The sequence below is a fragment of the Tinamus guttatus genome, unplaced genomic scaffold (genome assembly GCF_059628265.1).
Source record: "Tinamus guttatus ecotype Peru unplaced genomic scaffold, ASM5962826v1 Tinamus_guttatus_pri_ptg000123l, whole genome shotgun sequence".
NCBI lineage: Eukaryota > Metazoa > Chordata > Aves > Tinamiformes > Tinamidae > Tinamus > Tinamus guttatus.
Window position 1 is genome coordinate 1,601,022 of NW_028288657.1, and position 10,333 is coordinate 1,611,354.

At 57.2% G+C, this 10,333-nt stretch overlaps 1 protein-coding gene across 2 annotated transcripts; it reads right to left on the bottom strand.

Moving 5' to 3' along the window:
• Positions 1-207: 207 nt before the first annotated feature.
• On the bottom strand, positions 208-9,631 carry SLC20A1 (solute carrier family 20 member 1). Of its 2 annotated transcripts, none has more exons than XM_088521430.1 (11): positions 9,589-9,631; positions 8,750-9,367; positions 8,524-8,664; positions 8,311-8,396; positions 6,093-6,189; positions 3,999-4,118; positions 2,100-2,351; positions 1,435-1,996; positions 1,167-1,352; positions 714-798; positions 208-372 (listed from the first exon to the last, which is right to left on the bottom strand). In XM_088521430.1, exons 2-11 carry the CDS (start codon positions 9,105-9,107, stop codon positions 211-213), a joined length of 2,049 nt encoding a protein of 682 aa, XP_088377556.1. In that variant the 5' UTR covers positions 9,108-9,367; positions 9,589-9,631; the 3' UTR covers positions 208-210. The 2 variants fall into 2 exon arrangements, with proteins under 2 accessions (XP_088377556.1, XP_088377555.1); XM_088521429.1 differs by having other exon boundaries at positions 1,435-1,999.
• Positions 9,632-10,333: the final 702 nt, after the last annotated feature.

Here is a 10,333-nt window from a genome sequence, read left to right on the forward strand (position 1 = left end):
CCCCAGGGTGCGGGCGAGCGCAGGCTCCTCGCAGGGCGGGGAAGGCAGCAAAGTCATCTTTTTTTTTAAGAAAAAAAAAAAAAAAGAGGATAATTCAAAAGATAATTCTGTGACATTCTGTGACAGCACTAGACAGAGGGGAGGAAAGGCCAGAAACCTACAGTAGTCGGGGGGCTGCGGGTGCCCGGAGGGGGGTCCCGGCGCGGCCCCTCAGGCGCCCAGGATGCCAAACTTGAAGAGGGCCATGAGGGCAGCGCTGATGAGGCCCGAGATGGGCACGGTGACGAACCAGGCCACGAAGATGTTGCGGAAGAGGCGCCAGTCGACGGCCTTGCGGGAGCGCAGCCAGCCCACGGACACCACGGAGCCCACCTGCGGGAGAGGGGGATGAGCCCGCGGCATCGCCCCGCTCCCACACGGCTCCGGGCTCCCCATTCCCAAGCTGAAAGCGCCCCGGGAAGTGCCCCATGCGGCACAGGCTTCCCCAAGCAGAGCTTCCCCTGGTCGAGCAGCCCAGGCCCCCGGCACAGCCGCATGGGCTCCCTCAAAGCTGCTCTGTTCTGCCCTGGCCCGGGTTCCAAGTGCCTTCCCAAGGGCCTTTCTCCAGGGATTCTTGGCTCCCGCCCCGCTGTGGACCCAAGGCCAGGGTGGCCTATTCTGCTATTCTGGGCGCTTCGTTAGTGCCGGAAGCCCCGCGCGGTGCCGCCGCTCACCTTGCAGTGGGTCGTGCTGATGGGGAGGCCCACGTTGGAGGCGATCACCACGGTCAGGGCAGACGCCAGCTCGATGCTGAAGCCGCTGTGGGGCAGAGGGACCAGGGGGGACGGTCACCAAATGCCCCCGCTCTACACGCTGCACCAGCGGGATCAGCTCCCCGCACCAAAGGGTCACAAGGAGAAAGGGGGCTCTGCGCACTGGGACATGTCACAGGGTCCCCAGTGTCTGCACAGCCTGGCTCCTCCAGCCAACAACCACTTCCAACTTGGGTTTCCAACTCGTTGCGTTTCCGATGCACTGGAACCATTTCCAACTGGACTTCCAGCACATTCCAACAGCTCCAATGCGTTGGAAACGCAATCACCCCCATTCCCAGCGTGTTGGAAGTTCTCCCTGAAGCGCAGCAGGGTTCTGCAGCCACCCAATGGTCACCTGCAGCTGGGCCTCACCTCGACGGCGTGATGGGAGTCAGGTCCTTCCCCATGGTCTGGATGACTCTCCTTCCCCAGACCCACAAGCCGATGCAGATGCCGGCACCTCCGTAGAGCAGCAGCCAGATGGGAGTCGGCCTCTTCGTAGCCACGTCGCCCGTCTGGTAGACGAGGTAGAGGGCGACCAGAGGGCCGATGGCATTGCTGCAAAGGAGGAGAACAGTTCTAGGGTTCTTCATTTCTGCACAAACAGAGTCAGCAAAGCCACCAACTCCTCCAGACTCACCTGACATCGTTGCCACCATGAGCAAAAGAGCCAAAACAGGCAGTCAGGATCTGCAGGAACTGGAAGAGCAGGGACACTTCTGGCTTGTCCTGGTCATACCACTCTTCCAGGGAGCTGCTGCTGCCCTTCCTGTTGCTGATGCCCATCTCCACCTGGGCCGTGTTCAGGTCCACGTCGGCAGCGGGGTGCGCGTCGGCCACGGCATTGCAGTAGCTGGTGTAGCTGTCCATGCGCACCCTCTTCTTGGTGTCGGCCGTGGGCCACGTCAGCTTCTCCGTGTCCTCGCCCTTGGGCTCGCCCTCCCTGGCGCGGAAGGAGTCCAGGGGCATGCCGCAGATGGCCATGGTGTACGAGGTGTAGCTGTTGTTGCGCCGCAGCGGCTTGTCCCCCGAGTCGCCCATGCAGTCGCCCATCTTGGCGAGGTGCAGCTTGTGCAGCAGCTCCTTGTAGAGGCCCGAGTCCTTGTGCACCGTGTGGTACTGGTACTGCCCGCTCGAGTTGATGTGGTGGCTCACGGCCTGGTTGAACTGCACCAGGTTGCCGTTGGGCAGCTGCACGGCTCCTCCTGGAAAAAAAAGGGGCTTTTAGCTCTCAGCAATACCAGTTTTGCAGGAACGGGCATCAAAACCAGGACTAAGGGCACCACGGGATCCCCACGCTCTCACCACTGTCAATGTTGGTTTCCTTCAGGTCAAGGCTGGGGAGCCTCTCGCGCTCCGGGGCCTCCTCCAGGTCTCCCAGGTTGAAGGAGACCGTTCTCTCCTCCACGGCTGCCTGCGGTGGCACCGTGTCGGCCACGGGGCTCTTGGCATCGCCCACGCTGCTGCCCAAGGGCACCTTGGGCTCCTCGTGATCTTCCTTCAAGCTGCTGTTCTTCTCCATCAGGGGACTTTCCGAAGGACTTGATTTAATCTCTCCTGGGAACAGAGGCAGCTCCCATTAAATCCCTTCCCAGCACCGTGACCGAAGCCCTGGAGCCCGTGTCCATCCCAGGGAAAGGGGAAGCAGGACCGGGCCAGCTCCTTTTGCAGCTCAGATTTATGGCAGCTAAATTGCCAAAGTCCAGAATTAGGGAGCTGCAAACTAACTGTCCCTCCTCCCTGTTGCTGCATGGTAGTGCCACCTTGTCACAACGGCCAGGGTGCCCTACACCAGCTCATCTGCTATTTTTAGGCCCCACACACCCACACGGGGTGTGGTGAGCAACATTGGTGGTGGTGGTGGGGGGGTGGGGGGCTGCCTGTTATTCCTAGGGCAGAGATTCCTCTTCTGCCAATCACAAGTTATGGTTATCTCTGGGCACACAAGGCTACATCCTCATTCCCAGCGGCCGCTGGGAAGTGCGTGGCCACAAGCTGGCTGACACAAATAGCTGCTTCTCATGTGGTTATGACTCCCGGAGGTGACAGGAGAGGGGCTGGTAAACATCCCATCTTCTCTCCTCCGTCCACAGCTCAGCCCAGCACCCAGAGCGAGCTCAGGAACCCAAACAGGGCAGCCTGGTTTCCTGTCCCCCTGCAAGAGCCAAGCCAGTATCTTCCCCATCCCGGAATCGGAGACAGTTACCCGCCCCCAGCAGGAAGCCTGTTGCTTTCAGGTGAAAACATGAGGTCAGCCAGCACCCAAGAACCACCTTGGGGACACGAGCGCTTCCCTGCTGCTTCAAGCACTGCAGGGCCTCTCAGGCTGCAGGATTCAGCTGCCCCTTCTTCCCTAAAGTCCCTGCAGAGCTTCCTAGTGGAGCTGGTGTCCTGCAGTGCACAGGGTTTGGTGGTGACCTCTCTGCAGCCTGCACTCTGGGGCAGCGGGCAGGAGCAGAGCTCCAACAATTGGAAAAGTTTCAAGGGTGGCCATAAAGCTGTTAGTCACACCCCAATTACATAAGCTTGACAAGGACACTTGTTATCCCCTCATCTCCAGTCCTTTAAATGCCTCAGCCTGCACACCAAATTGATATGCAAGACCACACACTGCTCCAGGAGAGCTCCGCGAGGAAGCCAGGGCTTGGAACTGCTGCTTTGGATGCCTTTCAATAGATATTTCAGCTCCAGGGCAAGGATTTCATAAGATTACACAGCTTTAAACTTGTGATCTGCATCTGCCAAGCCAAAGATTGATCACCAGGTATGTAACCTTTAATCCTGCATGCTGGTTAAGAGGCATGTTACCTCCTACCTGCCCTGCGCTGGGTGGATGCTCGCTATGAAACAGCATTTATTGCCTGGTGCCTTTTCCAGGTCAAGGAGAGATCACCCTGCACAGCCAGGACTCGGCTGCCAGAAACCCTGCAGCAGCAGGACGGCTGCTCAGAGGGGACATTGGAGGGTGGAAAAAGGCTGCGCTCAGGTGCTGCTGTTGGAAGCATGAAGGGTCCAACAGCTTGATTAGAAAATACCTAGTGACTCAGGGTTGGCAGAGCAGCTTAAGTGCTAACTTGAGCTAAGTGACCCTTCTAATAACAGCCCTGGGGCTAATGAGATTCCCTCCCCCCCTGTAAAAAAGAAGTTGGTTAGCAAAAGCCCTGCCCTTCCCCAGAGAACAGCAGAGACTCAGTGGTTACTTACTTTCAATTATCCTCTTCATTCTTGGACATACAAAGAACCAGACGACGAGAGCACAGACAACAGCACTCCCCGCCGAAATTAGGAGGATACCCCAGAGAGGAAGTTTGTCAAAGCCCAGCACTAGGAAATAAAACAAGGGATCTTGAAAACCCCAGGGCAACAGCCCCCCTCAACACATGACTTTACTCTTGAGCTTGAGGAACCGGTGCCCAGCACAGAGCCTCCAACCGCCTGCAGCTCCCTGAGCTACGTTACCCGCCGTGGTGGGGAGAAACGCTGGGAATACCAGGAAAATCCACCGCTGACCACACAGAAACTGAGAGCTAAACCCACACACAGAAGCCCCACCAGTTTCCAAGCTCCCCATCACAAGCTAATCTCTTTCACGTGTTCAGACACTTTCCCTCCCTCCCACAGCCAGACCCGATTAGCGAGAGGGAGCAAGCGGAGCCCTCACGCCCAGGCCGAGTCGCCACCACCGTATACGCACGCAGCCTCGTGTCCTGCCTTGCTGCAATGTCAAAGAGAAAAAAAAAAAGGACAAAATGAGCAAAGCTGCTGCAGCAGACAGTGCTAGTCCCCAGCACGCCAGTCTGGGAGCAGGCAGGGGACAGCAACACGCAGGACCTCAGCTGCTCCCACTGCAGAGCCAGATGTCTCCATTAACTCTTCCAGCTGCTCTGGGAAGGAGATTTTTTTTTTTTTTCCAGCCATGCAAGTCACTGGAAACTTCAGCCCAAACCGCCTCTTCCCCAGGGGAGGCAGCCAAGGTGTTAAGTGACCTACTTACAAGCATTCCCACACGCAGTGTGACTTTTAGCAGCAGCTTTTCATTATCCTGGCTGCTGCAGGGAAAAATCAAATACTGCCATGGCTCAAATCCTGCATTTTCTGCTGCAGCCAGAACTTACTGCTCCTCCTGCGGCAGCAGCAACTGCGCCAGGGCCGCTTCACGCGCCCCATTAACCTGCAAGCTGCCATTTGCTTGCAAACAAACCTGCCCTGCTGCAGGCAACAAGCCCCACAGCGAGCAGCACTGAGCTTTTCCATAAATTCAGGGATGAAGTTAAATATGGATCTATCTAGGAGGTGGAAACTTATAAAGCAGTGATGGCTCTGCCTCAAACGAGCCATGGCACCGCTCAACACCCCGATGGAGGATCCCAGTGCCCCCTCATCTCAGGGGTGCTCCCAGGCTGGAGCATGCATCTGAGCAAGCCAGAGACCCAAGGAAAGCTGACATCCCTCCAGAAAGCTTTCTGTTTACAGAGAAAACCCTCAAAAAGCCAACATCAACTGTTGTCACTCCACCTCCAGCTCCCAATGACCTCTTTCACTGTTCCACAACAGGAAACCCGCTCAGACTGAAAACAACTCACGCTGAGCTGCCCCGACTGCTGGAAATTTCATTTTTTTGCAGCCGCTTGCTGCCCGACTCTGTGGCTCTCCTGCTCATTAGGCAGAGCCACCCTCGTGCCACCCCGACAAGAGCACAGCACTTCCTGACTCCTGCCCTGGCCCTCTCCACAGCAGCCAAGCACACACTCCAATTTGACGTTCCCAAAAACACTTCCAACTGAAGCATCAGCTCCTCAGCAGGGCTGCAGGACGCCAACTCTCCCCGCCAGGAAGTCTCAGGGATAATTAGTTTATTCTTAGGGACTAGGTGAATCACAAGGCCACAAAATTCCTGTGCCCGACTCCAGCCCTGCTCCTAGCCTCACTACCAGAGGAGAGAGGGAAAAAAAAAAAAAAAAAAAAAAAGGAGAGTCTAAAGAATCTTTGGGAGCAGCTGGGGGCCTGAGTTTTAGCACAGGTAAGAAAAGGGAGGGGAAGTCACGTTAACTGCAAGTCCTGGGAGGTCTAAGGAGAAAGGTCTGGGGGGGTTTAGTCTGAGCAGGCCTCTTTGGGTGGGCAACTAGCTAGATTTAGAGCTCAGCGCACGCTAGCCTGCAGCCTTCTGTAACCGGCCCAGGCCAGCCGCCTTCTAGGAGATTTCAGCCCTGTAAAGCAAAAAGGGGTAAATCGTGCATTTAATGGAGGTTTTGTAAAGGATTTTACAATTCAGGCATAGGTATTCTGGCAGGTACTCACAGGGTGCCCCGGTATACATGATGGAGAAGAGGTTGATCCCCACAGTGCAGGCATAGAAGACAGGCAAAGCTCGCAAGCCATTGGGAACAGGATCTGGCTGCAAAACAATATCCAAAGCTGTAAAAATCCCAACCTCAGACACCGCAGTTCTCCACAAGCTGTTTTAAGGACCATGCAGCAGCTCTAGGAGAGGCCCAGAAGGCTCCAAGGAGCTTTTCCACTACTTCCTATATTAGAAAACAACCCATGAGAGGAGTCAGAAGAGCTGTTTCCCTTGGGAGATTCATTCCCGCTTTGGAAAGAGCTGGGGAAACAGGTCACCCCCCTGCCCAAAGAGGGGACAGCACCAGAGAGCACCTTGGTGCTGCCTGGGCACCTCTGGGGCAGAAGCAGGTGCCTCAAAACACACTGAGAGCCCAGGAAGCCTCGGGCCACCAGCGAGCCAAGATCCCACACATGGAGCGGGCTGCTCCCTGCAGGCTCCTCTGCTCTTCTGCGCCAGGAGGCAGCAGAATCCTGGCTCCTCAAAAGCCCAGGATTTGCTTTCCTAAGACTATTCAATCTGCACAACTCCCAGGCGTTCAGCTGTACTTTTGTGGGTTTATTTATTTATTTATTTTTAAGAAACATGGGTCGCTTTCACATGAAACCATTTGTCAGAGCATTTTCACCTCCTTGCAGCTGACTTGGGCTAAATTAAAGAAGTCCATTACTCCCATGAGCAGCTTATTCAGCCACATGCCTGCACACAGAGGCCCTCAATCTCAGTTGCTGCCCAGCATTCTGGGCTCAGTGTTGATACAAACACACCGAGCGTTCCCAAACACTGGGCAGGACGGAGCAACCGCGGGGCTGCTGCCAGAATTGCTTGACAATGGGACACGTTAAGTGGCAGCTCCCAAAGGCCAGTTATGCAAGGTTACTCCTGACAGCAGTGACGCCAGCTCGCTTCAAAAAGGCTGCCAGGTAGCAGCAACAACGATAAGATCTCAACATCTCTTAAAGCACACATAGACCTGAGACCCCAAATAATTTAAGTCATTAACCTCAAATGTGCAGAGCAAACTGATTATGCAGAGATGCCAAAGTTCAGTCCTCTGGGCAGCTGACTGAAAACCCAGGGCCAGCAGCATCAGTGTGTTCCAGGTTCATCACTTCAGAGCATGAACATCTAGAACTGCCACCTCCACGTGGAGTGTTTCAGGTGCTTGGTACCACCTCTAGGCTTTCGGGCCCTCCAAACAGGGGAAATGAGCCCAGCCAGAGAGATTCGGATTCATTTGGAGCCTCAGAAGCTGTGCAGGAGGCAGCTGCTGCTGCCCAGCATTTTCAGCAGGGGATATTTTTCTTTTAGGAGACTCAAATTCATCTTGGACCCAGATGGACAGCTCCACGGACAAGAGGAATCACATAGCGTGACCTACAGGGAAGCATCACGTTATCTTGGCCTCGTTCCTTAGGGTGACCCATCCCAAAACTGCTCCTGCAGCCATGCGAGCAGCACTAGAGCCGCGAGCAGAATCGGTTTGCGGCGGGAACTCTGCTTCTGCGTAGAGCAAGCAGCACATCTGTATGTTAAGGCTAAAGCAGATAATTTACATTAGACCAAGACTACCTGGCACTTGCACAGTGACTAGCAGCACCCACAAATGTGCTTGAAGCCTTCTTGCTTCTAAGGCTTAAAAACAGCAAAGCCTGCACTAAAAATCTTAGCCATCAGGAAGGACCTGATGCAGAAGAGCCTGGGGACATGGGCTGCTCCTGGTGGAGCACACACAGTTTTCACAGTGCCATGGACAGTCCCAGACTTCCCGTTTTTAAGCCCTTGCTGTCAATAATTGCCTTTTTGTGCAGCATGACAAAAGGTCCAGCCTCTCACCAGTTAAACAGCCACACAAAGGCCTGGCCAGCAGCTCTGATCTTCTCACTTCTGAGCTGCTTCACTGCTTGGAAGCTCTAACTGTGTCGGTTTAGGCCAGGCAGGAGCTGACCAGCCCAGATGTTCTGGGGGAAGTCAAAGCTCCTCATTTCCTAGGCTCCATTTAGTGGAAAATTCTACACTTCTAGTTTTCCCTTTCTGTCAGTTCCTCCTGGATGAGGAGCCAGCAGCATCACAGGAGGCACGAGCTGCCAGAGAAGTTTGCATGGGTCCTACAAGGACAGCACTTGGGAGCCCCAAGCCGCCAGAACACGCAGCCCACAGCTAGTGTATCCTTACCTTACAAAGGATGAACCTACGGACAAGGAAGAACAGGATAGCAGACATGATGCCAGAAAGGAGGGGTGAGATGAACCAGGACAACACTAGGAGAGAAGAGGTGTGATTAGTACCCCGCAGCAGCAAGGGGAAGCCCTGGGCTGGTATGGACACAGTGGGTGTCGCGCTCACGTGCTTGTGCTGCTCCCAAAGCCTTCGGAAAGTTGGACTTACCAATTTTAAGCAGCTCTGACCACTTGACACCTTCCTGCCCTTTGGCCACCAGCGAGAAGCCGATTGTTGCCCCAACGATGCAATGGGTACCAGAAATGGGAAGCTTCAAGAACGAAGCCACTAGCTGCCACACAGCCGATCCTGAAGGAGAAGAAAGAGCCTGGTAAGAGAGCGGCTGCCACCGCACGGAACCCCAGCCCATCTCCTCGGTGCCCCAGTTCCTCACCAAACATGGCACTGATGGAGCCGGCCATTAGCTCCTGCGTCGCGTTGTACATCTCCACATCGATGAGCCCCTTGCGGATGGTCTCGCTCACCTTGGCTCCCAGCAGGACGGAGCCCACCGTCTCAAAGATGCTCGCCAAGATGCACGCCTGCCGCAGCGTCACTACGCCCGAGCCCACCGCCGTGCCGAAGGAGTTCGCCACATCGTTGGCGCCCACGGAGAAGGCCAGGATGAAGGCGATGACAAAGCCCAGGATCAACATCCAGAGGAAGCTCGTCATGGGGGCCGGGAGCAGGGTCTCCACGGTGCTCAGTAGCAGCTCGCCCGCGGCTGTGGGCGCAACGGCGGTCACCTCCATGGTCCTACCTTTAGTGGTTCCCAGATACACTCGTGACTCGGATATGTAAACAAAATATGAGGTATGCAAAGGCTATAATAAATAACGTTATAAAATTAAATAAACTAAATAAGCCGGAGATGGGGGGGGAAGGAAAAAAAGCAGAGTTCCTGCTATACAGTGCATATGAAAAGGTCTTTTTGAGAGTTCCTGTGGCTGCGGAAGGTCAGCGCTGGGAAGGGCTCCATGGTGCGGGGAGGGGACGCCACGCGCTCTTCATCCTGCGGGAGAGAAGGAGGCCTGAGGCAGAGGACAAGGGCCGCGCCGCAGGCCGAGGCGGCCGCGCCACGCGGGAGGCGCCTTCCCCGCGCCCAGGCGGGCCCGCCGAGCCCCGCTAGGCCGCGGCGCCCAACGGCCGCGGCGGTTTAACGGTCGCGGCCCCCATTCAAACGCGGCGCGCGGCCTTCCCGCGCGCGCCAACCTCCCCTTCCTCCCCGCTCACCGACACGCGGCCCGGCGACAGCAACAGGAGGAGGAGGCGGATGAGGAGGCTCCACCCAGCCCTGCCCGCTGCCGCCACCGCCGACTGGCGCCGCCGCTGCCGCCGCGCGGCCCTTTCATAGGGCGCCGCGTCACCGCGCCGGGGGCGGGGCCCGCCGGGGACACGCCCCCTCTGCCCTCCCCCCCGCCCCCGGCAATGGCGGGAGCGGCCCCACGTGCTCGGTGGGAGCGGCCGCGGCGGGGAGCGGGGCTCGTTCTGCTCCCCAGTGGCCGCATCAGTGCCCGGTCCCGGTCCCCGGAACAGGCCAGTCCCTGCTGCCCCATCCCTGGATGAAGGCTGCTTCAGGGCCGCTCCTGGGTGCCTACACCAGGTCCCACGTGTCTGGATTGGGGGTCTTCCCTGGCACCCCCCCGGTCCCTGGATCAGGGCCAGTCGCTGCCACGCTCATGATCCTTGGATGAGGGCTGGTTCCTGTTCCTCCGGCAGGAAGCGCGGCTCAGCGGGCAGTGTCGGGCCGGAACGCTGGGCTCCCGCCCTGAGGGCAGCTGGGTCACGCAGGCACGTGGGTGCCAGGGAGGCCGCGCGGGGCTGGCCGCTCGCCTGGGCCCCTTGTTGTGCTGGAGCTCAGCGGGTGCCAGCCAGGGCGTCACGGACCAGGGGGCGCAGGACTTGGCCCTGCTGGCCGCTGCATCCGGGGCAGAGTCCGTCCCCGTGCGCAAGGCCCCGTGTGCCCCCGGGCGCTGAC

Bases quoted from the DNA above. Each gene is read 5' to 3' on its own strand.
- SLC20A1 (XM_088521429.1), bottom strand. From the start codon at position 9,107: ATGGAGGTGACCGCCGTTGCGCCCACAGCCGCGGGCGAGCTGCTACTG. The intron at 6,190-8,310 runs GTAAGGATACAC...ATTGTTTTGCAG, and splicing joins GTAGGTTCATCCTTTGTAAG to CCAGATCCTGTTCCCAATGG. The intron at 4,119-6,092 runs GTGAGTACCTGC...TTTATTTCCTAG, and splicing joins CATGTATACCGGGGCACCCT to TGCTGGGCTTTGACAAACTT.